The 26,585-nt window shown below is 44.4% G+C and overlaps 1 protein-coding gene across 1 annotated transcript in view; it reads left to right on the top strand.

Moving 5' to 3' along the window:
• Window positions 1–14,444: 14,444 nt before the first annotated feature.
• CPZ (carboxypeptidase Z) overlaps window positions 14,445–26,585 on the top strand; it is a 35,795-nt gene continuing 23,654 nt past the window's right edge. Inside the window, exon 1 of the mRNA XM_059817959.1 lies at window positions 14,445–14,532. Within this exon, the coding sequence (XP_059673942.1) occupies window positions 14,445–14,532 (88 nt within the window). The remainder of the gene's footprint in view (window positions 14,533–26,585) is intronic.

Genomic DNA, 26,585 nt, shown 5'->3' with positions numbered 1-26,585 from the left:
ATTTTCTTACAGCAGTAGTAGCAGGGTCTAAAAAGCTCCTGGGCTGTGGTTCTTCAGCCCCTGGTTGTAATCTGAATCATCAACTAAAGTCCTCTCCTCTTCTCCTAACTTGTATTTTGGCTGCGGAGACTGGAGTTGAGAACTGCACCTTCCCAGTTGAGAGCTACACCTTAGGATGAGGTGACCCCCTCATCCTAATGGCAGTCAGAGCATAAATTCTGCAGCACAACAAACCTTTAATGAGTCTGTGCAACTGAGGAGACATTCACCTTCAATTTTTTTTTTCTTAACACACCTCCACCAAAGTATGTCCAAGCCTGATGATTTGGATATTTTCTGGTGAGATCCATGATGGAGTTCTGAATCTGCCTTTACAGAGGAAGGAAGCAAGTCTGCCTGCCCTACTTTCTAGGTGAGTGCTACAACATTTCTTTATCAGAGAGTTGCCTCTTCCAAAAACCATAGGATTTTTTTTTTTTTTTTTTTTGCCTAGCACCTATATTGCTGGTAAACTCTAAGTCTGACAGTCAGAGTGAGTTTCTGAGGCAATAAAGGTGAAGTAGTCCTTAGACTACAGATTCCCAAATGGCTTAGGTATGAGCTGGATTCCAGCTTGCTAAATCCTGACAAGATAGATGTGCTTCAGTCCAAGTGCAAAAACAAAACTAGTTTTCTTGGGTTGTCCAGCACTGAAAACTCATGTGTCTCTGAGCTTAGATGGCAGCTGAGCAATGAGGACCTCAGGTTCTGTGAATTTTCAACCCACAAATTCATTAGCCCCGCTGAAAAGCAGGTACATTATTCATCTGGGTAAATCGGCACCTAATAAACTTTTGTAAATAATCTGCGCAGCTCAGTGATTACTGAATACATATTTACCTTGTTTTAACATGAGTAATGGTGGTACTGAACTTAAATTTCAGAGTTAATTGCAATATTAGGCTTATTACATGGTTAAACATGTGGCAACTGAAGTTATTTAATGCAAATGCTCTTAAACGACCAGAGAGGAATCGTGCTCTTCACAATTATGGGTTAAAATTTGAGCTCTTTGAGAAATCTAGCAACATTGAGCCTTCTTAAGTAAAATGACCTGTGATAAGATGTTCAAACTCATCTAGGTAAAGTGCTTGGAAAAAAAAAAAAAAAAAATTGAAGAGGACTATCCTGTGTGAGTGGGAAGATTTGATTACATCACCTGTAGGGCATATTTTCTATTATATTTAAGGCTTTTTTTCCCCAAAAATAATTATGTGCATTTGTGCATGCAGAAAGAACAAGCAACTGTGTGTCTGTCTCTAAAGGACATAGCATATTTCAGGATTGTGAAGTGCAAATGGCTTGTTCGGTCTGGTTCAGAGGGACACCTGGTTTGTGGGAGGTGTTAATTACACAAGTAAATTAGAGGTTCTGCTTTTTATTTTTGGAAAACAGGTCCAATTAATATTTAATGGCTCAGCTGGAGACACAGCAGAGATGACCTTAAGAAAGGTTGTAAATATATGAATATCTTTCAGTGCCAGAAGCTTGGGAGAGCAAAATGTCACCTGGCACAGTATATGCTACCAGCTCCTTCTCTGAGCTGGAGCTGTTTTTCCCTGTGTCTTATGGATGTGACACAGGCCGAATGACTGGTCCTGTTTCTGCGTATGCCTGGCTCTTCTCCCTTTAACAGCAGGTTTTCCTTGCCAGGACATGAGGGTGAACGATGCAAACTAGGTGCTTCTGCTCTTTTCTGTAAGTGAGCAATATATGAACCATGAGTTGCTCCCAGCCAGGCTTCTCATACATTCTTTATGCAAATGTAACATATTGCAAAGCATGTATGTTAAATGTCATAGGGTCCATACGGTTAAAGGTATTTCTGAGTGTTGAGAACTACAGATCATTCCAGTCCACTCACACCACTTTTTTAACCAGATGGCTTCAGAAATGTTATAAACCATAACTGAAGCATCTTCATTTCCAAGTCCAATACACTCTCACATATTGCCTGTGCAAGTTGCTGAGCAGCCCGCTGTGGAAAGTAAAGACTCTCCAAACAAAACCCAAAAACATCTGCTTTGGGATATAACCTAAGTTATTTGTTGTGCATGTTTCATCCATTTCACTGCATCCTGCTGTTTGCACATGGCATATACAGACTTGCATCCAGCAAAATTGGAGCAAACTATCCAGCATGTGTTTAAGTTTCCAAGTTGGAAATTTAATCCAAATGGATTGAAACCTTGAAATGCTTTCCAAGAAGACCCCTGCTCCTCATGCCTAACCCTAGAGTAGCTTTACTTAACTCACTTTCTCAATTTGAATTATCTTTTTAACTCACGGCTTAGCGCTGTAATTGTATTTCAGTGGAGCCTGGACCTTAAGTGGCAGACTCACTACCACCTTCTTTTCACTTTTAGAATTCCTGTCTTTACATATCCAACCACTCTGTTCTCTTTGCTTGCAGCTGTCAGTCCTGAGGCACATTTTCAGAATGTTTTATTGAAACCCAATAAATTGCTCAGTGCCCCTGCTCTATGGCATGGGACTGGAGATTGGGTTTGTGTGTGCATCTTCATGAGAATATTTAAACACATTTTGGGTCTTCTGTTTCATATTTGTCCTTATTCATAGTAAAACAAAATGTCGATTGGTGATACATGACCTTTCTTTTACAAAAGACTGCTGATCACTCCTTACAGGTACATAGCTCAGACAGGCTTTCTGCTTGAAATCTGGCTTTTCAGCTAATCAGGCTCTTATTGTTGTTGTTGCTGATGAAGCCTGCTTTAGGCATTTAAAGTATCTTTTGGGGTCCCCACACAGTAGTCTGAATGCTTCATTATCTTTTTATTCTTACTACCTTGCTGGAAGCCAGGGAAGTACTAGGACTGTTTTTCTGAGGAGACCTGAGGCACAGGCAGATGAAAGACCACACAGCCAAGAAAGGACCAAATTGCATGAAACACAGTTTAGAAGATACATAGGAAGGGAAGACAAACACTTTCATCCTGAATCTGTATGTTGATCTATTGCTCCAAATTTCTCAGTCCTTTGAAAAATGTTCTTCTCATGATGGCTGGGGGTACTTCAGAGTTGACAGTGGAGCTGAATTTCTGGGGGAAGACTATTTAAGATACAAGAACAAGATGTTCCTCCTCCCACCCCGAGGAGCTTGCCATAACACCACCATGTATAAAGGAGTGACAGACACCCCTTACTCATAAAACACAGCTTACGTGTGTATAAGCCTCAGGTCCCTTTTATGTGTTTCTAGATGAAGCTTCAATGGTCTTCTCTGGGTGTGAGAGCTCAGGCTGGGATCCCTCCTCTCCCTGGAAAGTGTCACTTTGGCCAGGCTGGAGGCTGGGTAGAAAGGGGTCCTGCTCTCCCTCTGTACAAATGAGAGTTTGAGATGCTGTGTATGAGACAGCACAGATTCTGTGTATGTAATGCTGAAGTTTAGTGGGTAGGGCCCTTATTACAAAGGGGGAGATGATGCTTCTGCTCCTCTTCTGAGGGCTGCTTGTATCCCGTCTATGCGTTACAACCCGCCCATCTTGTTAGTGGGCAGAGGCATAACTGAAGGGGAAAATACATTAAGGGTAAGATTTTGGCTACACTGACTTCAGCTAGAGGTAAGCCAAGATTTTACTTGAAGGTTTTCATCAGTAGAGTCCAAGTCTGAATTTGCAGAAATCTTTCCAAAAGACCATTTAAGACCAGCTCAGATAAGAAGTCTATTCACTGAATTAATCACATTAAAAAAAAAAAATCCTTGGATTCTTGTATATCCTAGCAAAACACATTAATGACACTGAATGGAAATGTAATCTAAGAGGTGTAAGTTTTTCTTCAAATGGTAACATAAAAATATTAAGCAGACTGAAAATGCAGATGGTATGGCTATAGGGGAAGCTGCACTCCAGTCTTCTGACAGTTGCTTACACCTCTGAGGCCTGTTTTTCCCTAAGCGTTCTCATGTCCCTCTGTGTATGCCCCTGCTGTCCTCTCTCTGATGGATACCTGTGGCTTGCTGAGCATCTACAATCACTCCAGCCAACCAAATTTGGCACTTCTAAGCTCCTTTCTTCCAGAACCACAGGAGCACTGTGACAGCGGGTCTTAAGGGAGATTCAAACCCAGGGTTTCTTCCTTCCTTCTTAAAAATCCTGTTTGTTCTTATTATTCATAAATTCCTATCTACTCAGTTATTTTCATCTCTGGGCTTAGAGCTGAACAAAGACAGGAACATCAGCATTTGCTCTTTGCATCTCTTCTAGCCTGTGCTCCCTTTGCAACTGCTGAAAGCTCAGTCAATCTCCATGCTTCCTCCACCTTTATCATCTTTTAAAGTCACCACCTGCCCTCTGGTTTCTCATGTCACCTGAAAGCCAGGCTATTCAGACCCCTTCATTCCTTGATGCATTCCCTCAGGCTATTGTCACATTTTTTTCTGTGGTTTTAACTTTCTGTGAGTTTTTGTTGTTTTTAATTAGTTTTCCACTTACTGCCTTTTCAGTTTTTAATTTTGTGCAGCAAAGCAGGGCTGTAACATGCAAATTAAACTAGAAAGAAAGCTGTGCCCTTCGCTTTTTTGTGCTCGACAAAGAAAGCAGGCAAAGGAATCAAACCAAGAATCTTACTGAATGTATTTTGTTCCTTGGGATTGCAGCCTACCAATTTCTGCAGTCAGTGGCACACAGAGAGTAGTAATATGACTGTTGTCATATTTTCACTTTCAGATAAAATTGCCAGATAATCCATTTATGGCTGAATCAAGGTGTTCAGCATGAATTCCTCATAAAAATAAAATTCTTATTTTTGGAGCTTCAAGAAAACGTCCCACCTACTGTCCCAACAAGCCTCATGAAGGGAAGATTGGATGGCAGTGCAGCCTTCTCTGGGCTTGTTCTGCAGTGGCTAAAAGTCTATTATTGCCCTGGCAGCTCATAGCCTCTGCTTCCAATGCTGATGCTCTTGGGTTCAGCCTTTAGTGTTAGTCACCTTTTGACTTTCAATTGTACATGATATGAACTTGCAAAAAGCCAGATAAATGGATCCCAGAACCTTTTGCCTTGTAATTTCCCATACTGCTGCTGCATTGATTTGATGAGTCTTGAGGGTAGCTGTTGCTTGGCAACTTGAAGCTAAACAGGTCCAACATAAGGTGGAGTATGTAAATGGCTTGCTCTTAGCTAGCAAGGTTTCTTGACAACCTGACATCTTTCTCGCAGAGGAAAGCTGGAGGTTGGACTTGCCTCCTGGTGCAATGTAGTTTACTTCAAGGAGAAAGAAGGAGCTGTTGAGAGCTATGCCTTGCACAACAATCTGCAGGAAAATGGAAAAAATCAGCTCCTGCAGATATTTCTCTGGATAGCTGTGCTCCAAAGGTGTCCTGTTTAGTAGTGGTTTAAAGGAAGGCCCTGACTAACCAAAATTTTGATGAGTTAATCTTTTCGATGAGCTACTGATTCTTTTTTGTTCCCTAATCATAACAAGAGTAGAGGATAACTTGGTGAAATGAAGGGTTGAGGGAAATTAGAAAAATACAAATCCCCAGTTGTCACAGAGAGATAATAGTGTGGCTAGAACTGTTGAGGACAGCTTTTGAGCTGCTAAGGGTCTTGTTCTGAAGTCTTGTAGGCTGAAGGAGTGGAGAAGAAACCTCTCCCATAGACTTTAGTTTGATATGTGGATGATATGGCATTTCTCATATCTGTACAAAACTTAGCAGTTCTGGATCAGATCTTTAACCAGTACAGCATCATTATACAGTAGCACTAGATGGATTTACACTGGCAGAGGTTTTAATGAAAAATATCAGATTTTCTGAAAAGCGGGGAGAAGGATTTGACTAGCTGATGGAGCTGTTCCCAGAGTTTAGCCTGTGGCTGGTATTTAAGACCCTATAGCCTTTCTCTTACTCTCCCTGACTGCCTCGTTCTTGCTCTTTTGACCTTTCATAATTGTGGCTTGGCCTGTCGTATACAACTTTTTTCAGAAGTGTCTTACATACTTGAAATACTTGTAGATGACTCCTGAATATCCAATTAGTCATCATTTGGCCAAGAAAAACCCATATTCATAGCTCAAATTATTTTGCACGATGAGTTAATGCTTAAGCCCCCATCCTATTTGTTACCTCTCTCCAAATCCCTTCCAATTTGTTAATGCTTCTCCTGAAATGAAAACACTCATGTTTTTAATGTCATTGGATGTACAATAATGTGACAGAAGGGTGGTACGTAGCAGTGCTGTGCGGGACTCTAGCTCTCTAGCTGAACCCTGAACAATCTGTATGAGGCAGCCCTGAACCAGTGACCACCGCCCCCCAGATATTGTTGCAAACTACATTTGAAATAGATAGCCATGTCTAGGAACTAATGAGTTTTGCAAATAACTTAGGGAGCTGAGATGCTGCATATGGGTCTAGCATGGATTATGCCCATGTAGACTTTGATAAAGCTGGGAGAACAGCTTTGAGGTCAGCTTACTCTCTGTAGAGCAGGCAGGCTGTTTGTGATGCCTCTGGGGCTGGGTACTATGCTGCTGAATATGCTGGCTGCATGGGATCCCGCGTGATCCCAAGGATGGTCTCTAGCCTGGTCTCTCCACCTTTGCTATCCCTATCCAGCACTTTCAGTCTTTATCCTTTGTGGGCAATTCAGCACACCTTCAATCTGAGCATGGTACGTGGAGCTCACCTGAACACAACAGGCTAGAGATAATGTCTTCCAAAGATTGTCTGGAAAAAAATGGACCTTACAATTGTTTTATATTTGGTCTCTGTAGTTTCCACTGATGGTTTGTAAATTCTCTGAATAAAAGAAGAAAATAAAAACTGAACTAAAATGCCATATCTGTTGAAAGACTCTCTATTTAGGGGGAATTTAGGTTGCACCACTCCAAAGACTTGGAACCTTGATATAGAAAATAAATCTTAAGACACTTAAATGATCACGGCCCAGATATTTAGTTGAATGTAGACTATCAGTATACTGATATGTAATTTTAAAGTGCCTAAATACCTTTACAAACATCCAGTTTTAACTAGTTTAACAGCCTATTTCTCCTGGCTTTGTGAGGCTTGGATCTTGCTTTGACTTGGGAGTTTATTTCTGAAAGTGAAGTTGAAATCCTTAGAGCTCTCATGCCAATATAATTGAAAATGGCTACTGGTCCTTGCTGTCTGAGTTTGACACCCAGTTTTCTGGAGACCATCAGCCTTTGGGGGACCTGATTTTTCGGAAAGTGCTGAGGATCTGCCTGTAGGGAACTAGGGTCTGTTAAGTGTTTCCCCCATCAGGTATCTATAAAATAAGCACTCAAAGTCCCTTTTTCAAGTGCTTCCCAGCATATCTGCGAATGTGCAAATCAAGCCCTAGAGAACTTCTTTTGAATGTTTTGGCATTAATGTTCTGCGAGACAGGGAAAAGAGACGAAGTGAAATGAGTCTCAAAATAGGACTGTCAAGTTCTTTTCTGGTAGAGCTTACATTAATTTTTAATACTCCATCTGTGATCAGAAGAAAAGAAAGACCTTTAGTTCTCAGCACAGATCTTTTCTGAGCGCACTTATTTTTCCTTGTAGTTGTTATCTTCAGTTCTATGATTCACCGATTTATTTGTATTCTTTTTCCTGCTTTATGGGAGTCAGGCAGAGTCACCTTTGGGCCTCATCTTGAACTAAGGCCACAAAATGCATTACCAGTAACCCCTTAGCAGTAATCCTGCTTTGCTACTTTACATGTGGGAGTAATAAAGACGGAGCCTTTGAGAGGATAGCAAGGTCCTCATGTCAGTTCTATCTTTCTTAATGATTAAGTTTAAATAATATTGTGTGCTTATAGCAGGGTTTGATGATCGGTGCGTGCTATTTTGCACATGTTTTCCTGCATTTAGGATTATATTTATTACTGTTGTCCCTCTGCGGTCTTGTTCTACCATCTGGTGCCAGGTTCTCTTCCAGTTTTTTGTAACACTTGTGCCTTTGATCATGGCTGAATTTTAACTAGACATCATTTTCTCCTGTCATCAAAAGAAGCTTTCTGAGTGGCTTCATTTCTTATCTCATTAGCCTAAGCAAGGACAGAGATCACATGAAGGGTGTGCTAAAAGAAAGGTGTGTATTCAGTTGAATCTTTCTGGAATGGTAAGGTCTTCTCCTGCTTTAATTGCATTCCTCTGCATTATGATAGGATCAGTTCAGTGGATCACCTGGAAGTGGTATAAGGAACTAATTTTGTGGGTCACTGACTTAGTTAAACTGTGACAAGTCAGAAGATGAAAACAATTTAATTATCATTGGCAGTACTTGTACTGAATTTAAATTATTTACATTTTTTTTTCAAGAGCTGCAAATTTATTTATTATATATAACCAGGGAGGAAAGAAATACCTGTGATCCTAATATTAACAGGGGGAAAAACCCCACCCACTCATTATTCACTTTTTTCCCAGCGTATGAGGAAAAACTAGGGGAAAGAAATTAGCAAAACATGCCACAGTGACAAAAATCAAAAGAAAATAATTAAAGTCCATTTTTGGAGCCATTGGGGGAAATTTAATTTTTGGAGCATAGCTAGACTTGTTTGCTCTGGGGACATCTACCAGAACATTACTCCTCCTCCCTTAGCATGCTGGTACAAATATGGACATGGTCAATAATGATCAAAAATAACTGCTAGAAGCTAGAGGGAATTTGTGAAGTATTTTAGACATGCAGAAAGCTTCAGTCCATGATCCGTTCTAGGTTAAACTCTAAGGGTACAGTGTAGGAAAACAGGAAAACTCTTGTTTGTGTGGTCTCTTCTCTACTTCCAGTCTCTACATCACATTTCTGGTAGTTTCTAAAGTTGATTTAACCTTGTGGGTCATAAGGGGAACAAATTGAAAGTTGAGATAAAAGGCACTGCTGAAAAAAATCTCTGAGAAAGTTAAAAGCTCCCCAAGCAAAATGTAGATGGTCCCAGAAGACACAGAGAAACATTGCAAAATATCTGCTCCTCTTAACAAGTGCAGAGCTCAGAATAGTCCGTGTATCTTTACAGTAAAATAGCCATTTCTCTTATCCACACGCATGTTAATTTCAATAAGAAATATTTATTTAGAGAACAAATGTGTTTTCCTCTTTTAACTTAGCACATAGAAGCTGAAAGAGAAGCCCCTGTGGGCCTTTCCCAGATCTCTGCTGTTGCATGAAGACAATCAGGGCATAGGGAGGTAAGGTCTTGCAAAGATAGGTAGAATAGTTTGTTGGGTTTTTAAAAAAAAAAAAAAAAAGTTGTGATTGCTTTGCAGGAAGTTGCTAATTCATTCCCTGTCTGTCCTGAGAGCAGATCATCTTCTCTGCCCTGTTCTGCAGAAACTGAAAGAGGAAAAAAAAAGCAGGATGGGGATTGGTTTCTGCTGTGCAAATGAAAATATCTCCTGGATTAATTTAAGCTACTGTAAAGTCCTAAAACTGCTCCACTACAAAGTCAGCAGGCATAGATGTGGTGTGCTGCCATATACCATTCAGCCAGCTTCACTAGCACCTAGTGAGGGAGAGAATAATAAGCCATCAAGCACCATTTTGATCTGCTCTTTGTTTGTCCTTCAGAAAACAGTTATCTAGACAGCAATGCTTCTGTTTATTGTTCAACCTCCTATCAGAAGAGTCAAAATAAAAAGAACCAGGCAATGAAAACCAGCCTGAATCAGATACATCCCTCTGCTAAATTTCTCTGACAATAGTAAGACTCATGGGAATGCAAGCAAGTTAAATGTACTGTATTTAATCCCACATTGAGTACCTGCCAAAGACACAAACCAGTTTTGGTATTTAGTCCTGTCTGAGGATTTCTGGATTGCTGCTGTACTGTGCACTGTAGGCTAACAGAAAGGTCTGATCAGGAAAGAGTCAGCAATAAAAGCTGTTAAAATTATTTAACTTTATTGCAGTGATTGGAGTGCAAACGATTAAACCATCTGATGCCGCTACATCTGCTCACCACTCCGGGATTTGTTTGTTCATTTTTAAGATTCTTTTAGACTTGGGGTGAATATATCATATTTAAGCCTAAGCCAGAACTTGATGTCAACTCCCTGGAAAGACTACAAGATTTACTAAAATCCAGAAAGGAAAAGACAGAGGTGGGGAAATCCCTCTATTCCCAACCATCCCTTCCCTAGCTGCTTTTAATGGGTTTAGGTTTTGGTCCTGCACCTGTGTGACACGTGATAGTAGTCCCATTTGATATAGTCAGTATTAACACACAACGAACATATGAGACAGGCAAGTGATATATACAGAGTACTAATAATGGGTTGAAAAACAGCCAAACAAGGTAAAAAAGCTGGATGGCTGGAAATATTATATGGGTGGGAGGAGCAGTAGCTGAACTACTGTCCCCCTCAGAAAGGTGTGGGGCTACAGGGGAACCCAGAGGCAGTAACCATGCACAAGGGAATGGACAAAGCCTCACAGAAAGACACACTGTAAAACCTGGGATCCAACCCCTTGGAAAGGATGAAAAGAACAGGCAATCTAAGGTAAGAGTAAATGAAATAACCCTTGCAGACCTTCTGTTCTCCATGCCTTATGGCACGCAACCATGGAAACATTTATAGATGGTGATGACAAACTGATAAATTTACCATTGTTGATAATTACCTTAATGTCATTCTTGGACCCCCATCTACCCTACTTATGCTGAAAATTTTTTGTCTTCATAACAAATAGACATCCTGCTGGAATGTAAATGGTCTGTAGAAGCTGAGAAACAAAAAAGTTTAGAGCTTTTTGGATGCCAGATATTGAGGGTTTTATTTAGTTGGTGCAATGGATCTTGTTAAGTATGTGATATTTGTGGGTGCCAGATCCAGGCAATTGGGACCTGGGGATTCCCCCTTCCTGGGTGTGCTCTGATGCCTGTCCCAGGCCTGCGGGTGCAGCTACTGCTGTTCCCAATTGCAGGTTCAACCAGCAGCGAGGATGAGTCCCACAGCAGCATGCACATGCACGATGCCAGAAGAGCCTTGCCTTTACCAACAGCACTCGCATAAATGTAAGTACAAAGAGTCCAGTCCTGTTGCCCCTCTCTGGCTGCTCAGGATTGAGGTTCACTGGTGAAAACACACATGCTCCCACTCTCTGGGTTCACATGTACGCTCACATTCATAGGTCTTTCAAATACTAGCACAAGATCTCAGGCCATGTCTGCACCCTGGGCCCCTTACCCAGCCACTGATTCAGACCTTGAGTCTTTCCAGATGCAAGTCTTCTCTTACTTGCCTGCTACTCCAGACTGAAGTTTGCTAGCAAACTACACATGCACACACATGGACATAGGATTGTATTCACTCGGGAAATATAAACACATCCAGGTCTCTCCAGTCACTGACTGGCCAGGCCAGTTCACCCATTCTCATGTTTGGAAGAAACCTCAGGTATGGCTAATCTCTGACAGCAATGCCAAAAGCCTCTGTCTATCCTCCTGTCCAATAGTTTTCATCCTTTAAGGAAGCCAAGAAAAATCAAAAGGGAAAGACTAGAGCTTTAAAGGGCTCCTAGGCAACCTGGTGTGCACCATTATGGTGTGGGGCAGGATATAGCCTTGAAGCACAAAGAGTGGCTAGAGCTCTGCTCCTGTCGCCTGAGACGGCCCCTTAAAGCTATTCTGTAGCTCTAGACAATGTCATAAAGAAACCCAAGGTGACCCGCAGGAGTGAGGGTACCATGTTGCAGCCATGTGTAAAGGTGGTAGTTCTGGTCCTGGGAAGCCTGCACTGAGGCCAAGGAGTCCTGACCCTTGGCAAGGCCAATTAGGCTGAGCATATTGCTATGATGATGAAACACAATGTTCTTTTTGTTCCAGAGCTCATCCAAGTTAATCATGAGGTTGTACTGCCTTATGCAAGGCAGAGAAAATACTGTCTCCATTTGATCCTGATGAATATGATATAATGTCCCAAAGGCTGGTTGAACTGGGGAATGTGTGTGGAAATCAATGCATAGACAAGCTACAAATAATATTAGATGGATACAATAATCTTAAGAACAAGAAATTATATAATGTGTACCACAATCATTTATTTCAGGGAAATAACGAATGGACATGCCGAAATGACACCAAATCAGTATTACCAGTGTGATGGGACTTTGTCTCATTAGTATTTGCGATAAAGTATGGAGCACAGTATGAATGTGGAGTATCACAGCAGGGCTAATAGTGCTGGTGAAAGCAGGTGTCAGGTGAAAGCAGGTGTCAGTGGTTTGCAAAATGTTTCGGGGGACTGTGGTAAAGTGGGCTTACATTTGCTGGTATTTTAAAATATGTGGTCCTAAAGTATGAAGCATCTGAACTGGGGCTGGTGGCCTGAAGTGCAGTGCAGGGCAGGAGACACTCTCGAGGATATAGTGCCTAGGCTGAAGGATGGGAAATCAGGCGAGAAATCACAGGCAGAAACCAAAAATGCCAATAAGAAAAAGACAGAAAAGGGGAAAGCTGATGGGATTACAGCTACTGAAGGATTAGTCCTGCAGCAGAGCTCACCTCAAAAAGCATTGGGATGTATGGGAGAGATGTCTCTCCATACTCATAAGGGCTGCAGAAAATTACAAGACAGACATCAGCATTTCCAAGGACTGGGGGCCAGCTTCTGTTTGTAGCTATAATGTCTGCAGCCTTTTTTGCTGTAAGGAAGTTAGCCACATCACTTAGGTTAGATCTGGCACCCTCATTCTTTCCCTGTAACACAAAAGGCACAGCCTGGGCACACAGCAAGCCTTGGGCTCCGACCCACTCGGCTGTACCTGAGCACATCAGGTATGAATGTGGCAGATTGCTATTCAGAGCAGCCCACTGCAGGCTGCCGGGGATCTGGACAGAAGGTGAGGCACCCCTGCCCTTGGAGACCACACTTTCAGAGCTGTGTTGGTACTGTCTATTTTTTCAAGAGTCGGGACATGTTGCTGTGTCATCAGGGGAGAAAAAAGGCAGCTAAATAATATTCTTGTCCTTGGAAGTTTGTTCTTTGAACCCTGACGGGCTTTGGTGTTGTTTACTCCTAGGGCAGACTCTGCAGTCTCCAGATCTAGTAGGAAATCCTGCAGGCAAGAAAAGCCGCCCTCCCTTGCAGAGCCTGGCAGCAGAGGACATACTTTACTGCTGAGCTTCCCAATCCTTCCAAATATGATGAGACATCAATTGCTTTTTAAGATGCATACAGCTTTCTCCTGCCCTGTCAGCCTCTTTAGTGTGTTTCCCTATAGGGGAGGTTTATTTGATTACATTATCATATAGCACCATAACTCCCCACTGATCTCTCTGATAGTGATCAGCAGGAGCCAGTGTGCTCCAACTGCAAGCACAGATTCTCTGCTCTAATGTGTAAGCAGGTATCTGTCCTCAAAGGAGCATGCACTGCCTGGAAAGATAGGATGCTTTGGTCTGTTTTGGTCTAGATTTTTTAAGAAAATTTCCTTTTCCCACGATACAGGATATTTTTTTTGATGTGTAAGTAAGAAATGAGGAGTTCACATCCTACCTAAAGCAAGCTTCTCCACCATATCTGTTGCCTAGGGATAAAAACATACAACACCTATTTCTCTGGAAAAAAACCAAAACCAAACAAAAAAAAACTAAAAAAAAAAAAATCAATTTAAGGCAAACTTAATATAGATTTACCATCCGGTTAAAGCCTGTATTGCTGTTCTGGGGTCTTATCTATATTTTTGTGAAGTTATTTTTTTTAAGTATAGACAGAAAAAACTAGTATCCCTCCAAGTTTGCTTCTGTAAACTGAGTCTTGTCTTAGGTAAAATGCCCGGGAGGAGCATGTGGAAATGGATCCTCGTGGCTATTTTGTGGGTTCCCATTCTCACTGTTCTGGAGAGGTTGCAGCTAGAGTCCCTTTACCGTCGTGTTGTGTTTGAAATTTGCAGTTAAGTGGGTTATGAAATACCATTCTTCGGGAGGAAAGTTGCTTTCGATTGTTTGCTTTTCTCTGTCTCTTTTCCCCCTGCTCTCTCCAGGCAGTCGCTCTTGGCTTCAGCGAGACACTCTTTAACGAAGCTCCCATGTCCCTTAGGAAAACTGCTGCATGAAGACCAAAGGTGGTGGACCCGTGCCTGAGGAGCAGGCAGGCGCAGCGCTGCAGGGACCCTGCTTTGCTCAAACTGTTTATGAAATTGTAAACCAAGCTGCAACAGGGAGACGCTCGGGAGGCAGAGGGGAGGGGGAGCTCATTCCTCCTCCCTCTCTGTCTCAAAGCCTTTTGCTTTCCAAGCTCAAATGCTAGCTGAAATCTGATGCCTGGACTGCATATACTGCGAGACGTGGGCATGCCCTTGCAGTGCACTGATTTCCTCTGCAGCTTGGAGAGCCAGAGCCTCGCTGAGGCTCCGAGCAGAGGAGCCGCTCCATCAGGCGGTGAGTGCCACATCACTGTGCTGCCTGCGCAAGGGGCTCCAGCATGGTCCTGAGGCTCTTGCTCCTCCTCGGCGGGCTGCTTAGGGCCATCGAGCCAGCGCCCCGCTGTGAAACCGGCCAGGAGACCCTAGGTAAGGCTAACCACCCCAAAAGCCCCCCTTCTCTCCTTCCTTCTCTTGGAGAGGAACAGAATAAAGTCCTCCAGCTTCGAGGTGAGGGAGGCAGGAGCTGTCACCCTCCCCTTGGGACGAGGGGATCAGCTCTTTGGAAATCTGCAGATTGCCAGTAATGAAACTGGGGTTGTGCCTGGGAAGTGTGGAAGGGCAGGCAAGCGGTGGTGTGGCTCTGCAACAGAAAAACAAGTCTGGGATGTAAGGGAACGTAATGTTTCCCCATCACCGTCTTTTAAGGCCACATGTAGATGTGTCTTTCTGTCAGTTTACAGAGTTCCCGGTTGGTAGGATCCCCCTCGCTGTTGTGGGGAATGCAGAGGATTCACCCCATCTCTGGCCTTGTCTTCTAGGAATGTGGTAGTCAGATTGCATGAAAATGAACTTTTGACCTTCTGTGTGCTTTTCTGCTTAAGAAAAAATCTTCTCCTTACGTTTAGCTTTAGGTCATTTATTTCAAGTCCAAAATATGAGAAGATTTATTAGGATCTGACAGCTGTAGGGTGTGTTTTAGCTTACTATAAGCAATATGGAATTTGTATGAGTTGATTGGCTGGAAAAGCAGAATTTACCCATTAGAATAAAGGTTAGATAGGAACATGCTGCTAAATGAATTGAAAGCTTTTCGTTCAGTAACCAGCTGACTAATAAAAAAAATATTAACAGTACCTTTTAAAAATACGTGGTGTTTTTAATCAAGTGGACTTAACTCAGATTTCATTTATGTGGGGACAGTGGAGTGGTGAATTCCAGTGTAGTGACAAGGTCTATTCCAGGAAAACTATTTTCAGAGGGTTCAAGCTCAAAATGATTCAGAAAAATATTTATTTTATAGGAACACAGGAAGGGGTAAGTTAACCTGAAACTGACCTTAATGTTACCCAAGGAAGTTCAGCTATATTTCGTTGCTTAAATATAAGCCGTAGACTGTCACTGGCATCGAACTGCTACACAGTGCAGTCCATGTGCCATGTACTGCATATAATTTGAGAGTGCTCTTCCTACGAACATCAAAGGGAGGTCTACCACAGCCTGAAGAGATTTTATTTTTGGATGAAGCTGCACAAAGAGAAGTGTTGTAGACTATTTACAGCCAATTACAGGAAGAGGCTGTGTGGTTTACAGCATGCCCTTTCTCCATGAGGTATGATTCTGCTCCAGTTCCCAGCTGATCAAAGTTTTGCCATGGGGTATTAATCCTGGCGACCACAAACATAAGGATCATTGAGGGGTAACTCTTCTGTGGCAGAATGTTTTGTGTGTGTCAGCAACTGTGCTGTCTTTAGGGGAGGGCTTGAGGAAAGGCAGCAATGGAAATACACCTTGCATGTGGTGGGACTAGACTGCTGAATGTGGCCCTAGAGGGATGGCCAGTGGTAGGAAAATTGAGCTGCCAACATCACTACACAGTATGCAATGTGAGGAAGGGGCACACTTCACACTGGAGGGATGTTGGATCAGGGAATAAAGTAGCAGCTTGGACATTGAGAGACTAGCCAGATTTCTCAAGGGGAGATAAGGTCATGTCAGGCCACATGGAAAGAAAGGGGGTTATGGTGCTGAACATGTTCGTGAGGGGAACTTGCGGGGGTCTCCTCTCAACATCTGGGGTGGTAGGTTATGTTGTCAGCTGTAGCAGTGGGAGATTCTCCCCTGTTTTGAGATCCCTTGTGCAGATCTCGGTGGCCAGACCTGCAGTGCCCTGCAGGAGGAGACCAGCCTGGAGCTGCTCATGCAGGAAAGAAGGGCAGCAGAACCAGTGCCACTGGCTGACTCACAGCAAGGTTAGAGCTGGTTTCTGCAGGCTGCCTGGCCTTCTCAGTGAGATTGCTCTGCTGTGACTCATTTTTCTTTTTAAATAAGAAACCAAAATGAACCATGGCTAACAATACCAAGATCTTTACAAAATGCTTTGTGCTTTTCTGTTTAGTAAAATAAGAGGATGGTTACTGTCAACCAGCCCCACAATATGGCACAGGCATCACACACACTGTGAGGAACTTTTTGAGCAGCAGCTGGAACCATGGCGCTGAGTGAGGGCAGATCCCTTCTCCCCTGCTGTGCCCTGTATCCTTGGGGAGCCAGTAAGCCACTCTCTCCCTCCCCCAGTGATAAGATGCTACATTGCCCCATTGTGAGGAAGCACTTCCAGACCCTGATGAGTTTTACTGGCCTCTTAGCCTCTAGTTCGGGTGAGAAAAGTACAGCTTAGCATGTTTCCCCTGAAAGGTGCCCAGCCTTTGGTGGAGGGAGCTAATAGCACCGGTTCTTGTTTTATCTGGGTTGTGCATGTCCCTGCTGCTGACTGATGTATTCCAGTCGTAATTAGTTAAATGCAGCACTTTACCATCACTGACAAGAAAAATGAGAACAAAGTAGAAGCAGGCTGAAGTCACATGCCTTGAAATAGTAAAAGCAGGTGACTTTCCTTGCAACAGGCGTCAGGCTAAGGCTGCGAAATAACAGCAATAAAACTTCTGCTAATCACTCGTCTTCAGCGACCCCTTTATTAGGGGCTTCTGGGGCGGAGGTACGCCAGTGCTCAAGCGGGTGTGCGAACCCCCCGAGGGTTTACGGGGTGAGCGGGGAGGCAACACCCCAGCGCGTGCCGCTGCCCGGGTGCCGCTCCGGGCGGCAGGGGGCACCGGGCGCTGCAGCGCTGCCTCCGCGGCCGGCTCGGGGCCGCGCCGCCGTCTGTGGTGCCACCGTGTGGGCTCCTCAGCTCGTACAGACGGCTTCTGGGGAGGCTCCGGGGCTGGACTGAGTTTAAAGGCAGGAGGAATGCCTGAGGCTTTGCCAGCCCGGCCCTCTCTCTGCGCATTTGAAAGGTGTCTCGGGTCCGTGGCTGGCCCGCCCCGGGTCACGGCGGAGGGCCGGAGCTGTTAGAGCTGAAGCTGCGGAGATGGGAGAGCGGCTGGAGCGCAGCTCGCGGGGTAGCCCTGGCTGGCATCTGTGGGCCTCCTCCTCTCCCAAGCACCTTGCTGTTTCCCATCATCCCGGCTCACTCCGCTCCTGAGCCAACCATTGGCCCACGCTGAGGGTCTCCAAGTTTGACTGCTGGAGATGGGAGGGAGTGGGGAGGTATAAGGAAGAGAGCTGGGGAGGGAGAAACCACCAGGATGGGAGGCAGGGGACAGGTACTGTATTTCTGGAGCCCAGAACAGATTTTGTGGCACTGGCTCCTCTCTAAGCTATGGTATTGAATAAAACTGATTCTCTTCTGGAAAGTCAGACGGACAGAAAAAGTGGCTTCACATATAGATGGTTTACCTTTCCCCGCTCCTTCTCTGCTGTTCCCATCTCCATAGTGTGCCATGGGTTTTGCTAAGTAAAAGGGAAAAGCCATTTCCTTCCATGAGCTTCACGCTGGCCCCAGCTGCACGGGACCTGAGCATATGAGTTCCCCTGCTGCGGCCATTTCTAGTGCTTGTTTCCTGGTGAAACCCCTGTCTGTGTGCACGCACTCGGGCAGAGCCTCTCCAGCTACCGCGGTGCTAGTGCTGTGTGACTGCACTGGGTGACCTGGCAGTGGGCTGGGGTCTGCTCCTCTGCCCCGGGGCCACTGGTGCCAGCTGGGTCCCTCATCCTGCCCTGGCTGCCACGGGCAGGCGCCGGCAGCAAGTGTGGACGCAGTACTGTGCTGCCACGTGTGGGAAAGCCCAAGCTGTGGGAATCTCGCCTGCTATACCCGAGCTGGATGTGTTCAACTCTTGTCAAAACAAAAAAATGCAGAACTAGCGTCTACATCGTGCATGCTCACAAGATGAGAAATTCCAGCTCTTGTAAAGCCAGTTGTCATCACCAAGTCATGTGAGCTGCTCTGGATTCCCGCCACTGGCTCTAGTATTTCAACACAATTATCATTTTAGCAACACTGATCTTCAGCTGCATTTAACATGGGAAATGAGATCAGAAACAGCCACTTAGGTGGGGAAAGTAAGTTTATATTGAAAATATAATACACAGGTATATCCTTTTACTGCTGAAATAGTTTATGCGTTATTTTAATCTGAAGGCAAAGCTTTCTTCAGAATACTTGTTCAGACATTTTAAAAGTGTGGGTGTGTAAATACATCGAAGTCAAAACTTGAACAAAACCCTCATTGCCCTAAGGCTCAGCTAGGCTTTTAGCAAGACCTAGTAACGCTAATGGTTGATCCTCTTTAACACTTCTAGACATGGCCTTTCCCTTCACACAGTCAGTTAGTGGTTGTTTTGGGGTGCTGGCTGGCTGACAGCTACCGTGCTCCCCTTTGGGCTGCCCAGTCCACGTGAGAGCCATCCCCTCCTCAAGCCTGGACCAAATGTTGGATAAATGTCACAGGTGCCATTATCTGAGGAGGGGCTGAGTATGGAGGGTACAGTGCAGAAGTCACCTGTCTTGTGAACATGATGTTTGAGGCTGGTGGGCCACATCCTGGACTCTCTGCTGGGCTTTTAGGACTCGGGGCTTTTATGACTGCTGAATCTTGTTTGGACAGTCACTCTCGCAGTTGGACACAGCTGTCACAGGTCTATGGAGTTTAAGGACTTAGGGTTGCTCTGCCCATTGCAGAAATAAAACTGAAATTTCAATCCTTTTGTTTATCCTGTTGTCACTCCATTGATCTAATTGGCACTATTTCAGTTTTACAGCGTTATAACAGGACACCCTTATCTAGGAGACAATATGAGATTAAGGCAAGGATTTAAGTCAGGGCTGTTGAATTACCTGTGAATCTTTTATAACATAAAAATACCACATTTGGCTAAAACTCAGCTACCGACAGAAGAACCAGATGTGATATTAATTACAACAGTTCTCATATGTCTAAACTAATGAAAAGACAGAGTTATGCTAGGGGGCTGCAGACTGTGTTTAAAGAGGATAGAATGATGTTTTGGCAAATGTTTAGGAAGGGTTGTGGCACCAGAGATAAAAACCTCAATTTTTCAGATGTGAGACTCTGTCCCATGGCATTCAACGCAGTTGAACTTACTGAAAGGTAAGCTTCTGACTTTGTGGTAAGCTGTTGGCCAAAGCACTTGGAGAGTACTGCATCCTTAGACAGTGGGAAGTGAGCTATAGACAGTGTATGGTCACAAAATAAAGCTATGGAGGCATCACAGCTCCAGATTACCAGCCTAACAAGTGGTTTCACCCTTCTCCAGTCTCCCTGACAAAAATTTGATCCTTGATGATAGTTGTAGAGATTCCCTGACCTATTCCACCTTCCTGCTCCTTCTTGTTTTAATGCCAGCATTTCCCAGGTCTGAGCTGATTTCTCCTTCTTTTGTTGGCTACACACTGAGAGATCATCTCTGTATGTCTCCAGATCATCTTGGAGCACAGCGAGTGCATGTTCAGCAGCAGCCCAGCCACATGTGCAGCCCAGCAAGTCTTCAGCCAATTTGGCAACTCCTGGGCCATTTTGCTGTCATCGTCATCTTTGTTGTTTCCTTGTGTTTTGTTTTCCTAACTGGTAGGTTTTCCCCTCACAACTGGAAAAACATCTCAGATGAAGCCAAAAAAGGTCACTTAGAGTTTTTTGTTTTGGGATTATGCTTCTGTTCAGGGTTTTCAGCTGGGAGGACTCCCTGGAGCAGCACTTAGTGGCCAGAGACCCAGCTGGGGTGGCACCAGGCATCCTGTCACTAGAGGCACCGACACAGGCGGTGGGGACAGGCAGACAGCAATACTCTTCCGCAGTTCTTTTCGGCTCCTCCAACTGCAGCGTTGTTTGAGTTGCATCTGGACAATTAGAAACAAGGGAGAATTGTTGGCCACCACTGGGGCTGGCTTTGAGCCGTTGCCGAGTGGCAGGTCTCGGTGTGCATCTGCACAGATTTTCACCTGTGGCCTGCAGGTTGTGTGAATTCCCATCACCTGTGGGAAAGCTTTGGCATCTTCTCACAGGTCCCAGACCAGTCCTGTGAGAGAAACAGTCCTGGAAGAGCTGACTGCAGTGTCCCATCGCTGTGGGAACACCTTCAGTAATTCAATAAAAAAACGTGTTTAACTGAATGCCAGGCAGCAGGTGGGTTAGAAAGAAGGGTGATTAATAACGAATACCGGCTTGTGTCTTCCTGCTGTGATCTTGCCCTGCAAACTGAAGTCAGATCAGGCATTAATCTCTTTCAGGTGCTTGCAGGCTTCTTCATGTGAGGGAGCAGGACTAAAACAGGGCTTGTCTCACTGCCTGCACTTTGGGCTCCTGCATACTGCTTCTGCCCCTTTGCAAACACATCACTCCCCTGGGGCAGTTACAGCAATTGCTGGAATGGAAGATTAGTAACAGGAATTCTGTCCTCTACTCACAAAAGCTTTGATGTATCCAGAAAAAGGAGTTAACCACGTGGGCTGCTTTTTGCAATCACTCCTCTCTCCTCCAGTTTTCCTGGAATTCATTCTCTGTGGCTGGGGATCTTCTCCACTTCTGCCCTTGCACGTATGCCTTAGATGTGTAGCTGCCTTCTCTCCTGGACTTTCTGCCCGACAGTTTTCCCCCTAGCCAAGCTACTCAACTGCCTCATTCCTCTGCCACTAGTCCCCCTACTTCTCCACCCCTCCTGCACCCTTTTCCTGGCGATTCTGATCCGTTACAGTATTCTGTAATGGATCTTGTCCTGCTCTTGTTCTCGTGCTGTAGCTGGGAGCTAGCTCTGGAGGCAGGCTGGGCTTCGCCATTTGCCGGTGTTGTTGCAACGTTTTTTCAAAACGGTACGGCCCAGCAGTGTTTACATATTACCGCTGATAGGAAGTTTTGTCTTTTTAGCGTTACAAGGCAGATTATCATTGCAAAGACTGACTCGATGAACCGTGTAGAACCACAAGGAGAGTAATGCTAATATGATCAGAAACTGAAATGCTTTGTTTGGAAAAGTAGAGGTTTTGACTATAAACAGACTAAAATGAATACATATGTCTTCCAGTTTAAAACCGTATTGTAAGAAACCCAGAAAGCTGGTAGGGGGTGTGCTGGTCCGTGCAAGATAAATTATCTAATCTTGTTCGATCTGTCAGTCATTACAATGCAATTGTGTAAGCCTCACTGAATGATTTAGATATTTCGAATTTAAGACTGGCCCTCGGGCTTATTCCATATCCTCAAGTGCACAAGGCTCCTGCTGGCTTTGCTCTTGAACAGGCAACTGGCCAAGCCATGGCACTGGAAGTAGCTGTTGAGCTCTATTGTCTGGGTTAGGGTTAATCGCAGCAGCTTGCTTCTTTCAGTGCTGAATCATCAAGGGGAAAAAATGTAAGCTTGGCAGTAAAATATGTATGTGCTGCATTGTAGATTTTCAAGCTTGCCTTTGCAAATTAAAACCAGAAGCGTATATTAGAGAGAGGGCTCAGAAAGCTTGAGACGGCTTTTCTCCTCTTCAATAAGTTATTTTATCTGTAATCTTAAATAGAAGCTATGCTACTGAAAGGACTTTTGTAGCTATGGTGGAATAGCTAGAGTACAAAAATAAACATAAAAAATTGAAAAGGCTGTTCTGGGTCAGGAAGAAAAAGGTTTCTCTGTACCTATCTGTCCATGGATGGGACTATGAGAGGAGGCGGCACTGTCTTCCGCTGAGCCCAGGGAAGCCTCTGCTCAAAAAATGGAAGAGGTTTAGGCTCTTTCAAGCACAGAAGAAGCAGCGACTGAAGGCTGCCAAGTTCATCAGGAGATCTGAGAAACTCTGTATATCATTGCCTGTCATTCCTCTTATGAAAAAGAGGAAGGGAGTGGCTGAACTCTTCTAGTTGGCATTGCCGAAGCTTCGACAAAACAAGCTGTAGCAGGTGGGGATGCAGATTTGCTGGTCACTTCTCTGTGCAGAGACCCAGACCTGGGGTGCAGGGCTCCAGGATCAGAGCATGCAGCTGCAGCTCGGGAGCTGGCCTCGGAGAGTTTCCTGCCGCCTGCTCTCCAGGCAGGCAGGCTCTGGCCCAGTTACGTGCATCCACACTTATTTATATAAGTACACACACTGGAGAATTATCTTTGGCTCTTGCAGAGCCGCACCCTCCCAAACATATGCAACCATTGGCATTAGGAAACATAGGAAAAGTCCAAACACCACATCAGCATGCATACACATTTAAGACTTGCTATAAAGCAAGGTCTGGTATAAACCAGACCTTTGCTCTCTTGTTTTTATATATATTAACTCCTGATAACCTGAAAGCTCAAGCTGTTTCACTCCCGGGTGTTTTACATGACAGAGCCATGGCTGATGTATGGCTCACGTGGCAACTTGCAGGGGGCTGTGGTGGGGAGAGGTGCTACAGTTTGGGCAGAGCTGGGCTCTGAGACAGCAGAAGAAGCTGCATAGATGTCTCTGGTAGAGAGAGACAGGGAGAAAACATCATGGTGTGCTGTAAAAATGGGAGGCTTAGGTTTAGGACCCAGGAGGAAGGAGTCAGTTTTGCTGCTAGTCAACGAGTGAGTCTTGGTAGCTCTGAGTTTGGGAGGGGCATCCTGGGCCAAAAGCAGTGGAAAAGTTTTATCCTGTGTTGAAGAATCACCCCTGCTTATCACATACTGACATGGACAACTTTAGTTGCCATGGGAAAGGTTTACATGGATTTGGGTTCCTCATCTAAAATATATCCTCTTCAGTCAGCATCTTTGTTAACGAGTAATAGCCATGTTGCTTAATAGATTGCCTCTCCCTATAAGTATGGTAAAAATAACAAAGTGTAGAGCCAGGTAGCAGACAGTCTGAAACCAGAGCTGTCTTTACCTCTCCTGTGCTAAAATCTACTCCTGCTCACAAAAAGACCCAGTCCTCTTGTGAACCCAGCTACAGGATATGACTTAGTGAAATTTCATGTCTCTTCCATCAGCTATCCATTGCTTCCCTACACCTCTCCTTCTGGCCAGCTGGGCAGAAAGAGGCATCTGCTAAACGCAGCAAGACTTCTGCTGCGGGGAGAGCCAGAGCAGGGGGAACCAGCAGCTCCATGCCCAGTCCCCGCCTGCTGCATTTTCCCTTTGGTTTCCTCTGCTTGTTCCAGCGTGTTGCCAGAATACCTTTTTGCTCCAGCTGAATAAGCAGAATTACTGAGACACCATTGAGAATAGGTTTGTGCCACGTATCAAACTGACTGATGGCTGTAGCACTCCTGCACAGTAATAGCAGCCTGGAAGATTGTGTGCGCCTCAGTTTCATTACTTGATCAGTGCACACCGGAGAGACAAACAAAAAGGATGTTTGTAGCTTGGTCACGGAGCCAGCAAAGGGGAAATGGCTCGTACCTTTGAGGAAACGTAAGCAGTTGTGGAAAGACCATTCGTACTCCCCAAATGAGTGCATGAAGAACTGCTCTCAGCACACACGACCCTCTAGTCTAAAATAATAGCCACAATATCCCCAATTTATGCTGAGGAGAAAAAAAGTGTCAAATATTTCTTAGCCACCCTTCAAGGGAATGAAGGAGATTCATCGCTAATGACCCTGGTGATAACCAGAGATGGTGTCACTCTGCTCATTGGGATGTGGCTGAGCTCAAGCCAGTCCCATCCACACCAAGTTTTCCCCTCTGTATGGAACATTTGGCTGGCTCTAGACTTGTGTCCAAGGCCTCACAAGCTGTTGTGGGTGTGATGGCGTTGGGATATAAGACTATCCAGATTCAGGGCAGAAGTGACATCCAATTTTATCAGCAGGATTAATTGCTGGAGCTCTTGCTAACAAGCAATCACTTCTTTCTCTTTCCCAGCTAGCATTGGACAAAATGCTATTCCTTGATTATCCCCCGATGTAAAACTACATGCAGTATTTGGCTGAGATGAAGCTTTTTTAGACGTGCCTTGACCTTAGTAATTAACTCACTGAGGGGATTGTGCCTAACTAAGGAAAACACTGAAATCCTGTAACGGAAGGCACTGTTGATGAACCAGGTATTGTTTATTGCTATTAGCATAATGTACCAAGAGAGGAAAGGAGTTTGTATGGATATAATGTTTTCCAGCTTGCTGGTCACCAGGACTTGCTGGTGTTGGAGATGGGCTGTTTCTGCTAGTTTTGATCCCTCATTTATTTTATGAGGTAATGTGGATCAATGACAATTTATAATATAGAACCAGAGTAATTTCCAATTAAATGTCTCCCTCCAAGATAAAATTCCAAGGTTAATTTTGTTCTCATTATAATGATTTTATTTTGGCTAAAGAATGATCAACTCATTAGCAACACATATGCAGATGATTACATTTAAACAAATATGCCGGGAGTAGAAGTTTAAACTTTCCCTAGTAGGAAAAAAAGAAAATATAATGAATTTGGTCTTATGAGGACAAATGCTCAATTCACTGAGCAAGAAGCTAGATGCCTGTCCCCCCAGTAAGAATTAGAACAAATAGGAACATAGCTAGATCCCCAATACATCACAAGAAAAACAGACCCATTGGTGTTTAAAAAGCTTGCACATAACAGCTGAGCTCCTATGAGGCACTGGTGAAAACAGCTCTGATACCTTGGTTGATACCTTGGATACCTTTAGTTGCCAGTAGTGGAGAAGGGCAATACAGACTCATTGGCTGCAGGAGCAAAAGAAGCCTCTCCTGGGTCATCAAACCATGTTCCTTCAAAATCAAGAGAGTTTGGTTTATTTGACCTGGTAAATAGAAAGCTAAGGGGATCTGACTGCTCTCTGCAAATACACGATGAAGGCATGCACCAGGGAGTGCAGAGAGCTATTTAAGCTGAAGGACAATGCTGGCACAACACCACATGGGTATAGACTGGCCACGAATACTTTTAGGCAGGAAATTAAAAGGCAATTTCTAGCCATTAGAGGAGTGAGCTTTTGGAAAAGCTTTCCCATGATAGTAGTTGGGGAGGGAAATAATTAGTTTTAAGATGTTATTAAAAGGTTTATAAAATGCAGTTGCTAGAGGTAGGATGAAGTAGTATGGGGAAAAAATACGTCCCGTTCTATCCACCAAAGTCTTAATTGCTTTACAAGAAAGGTATGCACAGCATTATGTGGGACCAATAGATTTGTTAGGGGAAGATCCATAAGGCATCTTGGTATGTACAGAAGGACTCACATCAACTTTTAGACTAAACCAGATTACTAAATACCTACGTGTTCATTAGTGACATTTCCTAGGCACCTAACCTACAGTTTTTAAACATGCCTAGAAATATTGTCAAGTTGTCAGGGCTGGGCAGCTCAATGTCTTTTTCAAACATAGGCCTGATTTCTTACACAACCACACTTCAGATATATCTTCAAGTCCTCCCTTTTTAAAGTGGATCAAAGACAGGCTGGTCAGTGTGCTTGTCTGGCCATGCCCTGCACCTGATCCCTGCAGTCTGTCCTGTCCTCTTATTAAACTCCATTTCCAACTCTTTGGCTGGGTGAGGGTTTTTTCTCTCTTTTTTTTGCGTGTGGATGGGGGCGTATGGGGTTTCACATGCCAGCAACTGGTGTGAGACCACGGGTCAGAGGGGCTTGTGTGTCTGGGGTGCGGCAGCTGGAGGGACCAGAGTACATGTGCCTTGCATGTGTGTGTCAGTGTGCGGAATTGCTAGCAAACTTCAAGCTGGACTAGCAGTGGACAGGACAAAAGATATGGGAGCTGGGTATTTGAGCGGCTGTGATCCTGAGCTGGATACTGAAGAGACAGTAGGGATTCAGAGTTGGCTACTGGAGGAACCAGGAGGTCCAGGTCAGCTATTGGGAAGGCCATGGTGGCTGGGGCTTGGCTAACAGTGCAACCCTAGGTCTGGGCCAGCTACCAGAGAGACCAGCATGTGTGTCAGCACATGAGGCAACTGGGAGATCAGTGGATCCAGGGGCAGCTACTGGGTAAACTGAGCCTAGCTACTAAGCTGAGATATTGAAGGGATCCACCTGTACTTCTTTTTCATCAATGGCCTTTCATCCTGATTTGCTAGAAAGGGGAACAGGATAATGCTTTTGGTGCTGGTTGTGTTTGCCTGGACTGTGTTTTCTCTTTGTGTATATATGTAATATGTGCCTGTTGGGAATACGTGCTTGTCCCTGGTATGGCTGGACCTCAGGACGTAGA

The sequence above is a fragment of the Gavia stellata genome, chromosome 5 (genome assembly GCF_030936135.1).
Source record: "Gavia stellata isolate bGavSte3 chromosome 5, bGavSte3.hap2, whole genome shotgun sequence".
Taxonomy (NCBI): domain Eukaryota; kingdom Metazoa; phylum Chordata; class Aves; order Gaviiformes; family Gaviidae; genus Gavia; species Gavia stellata.
Note: the sequence above shows the minus strand (reverse complement) of the source record. Positions and strands in the feature narration are given on the sequence as shown.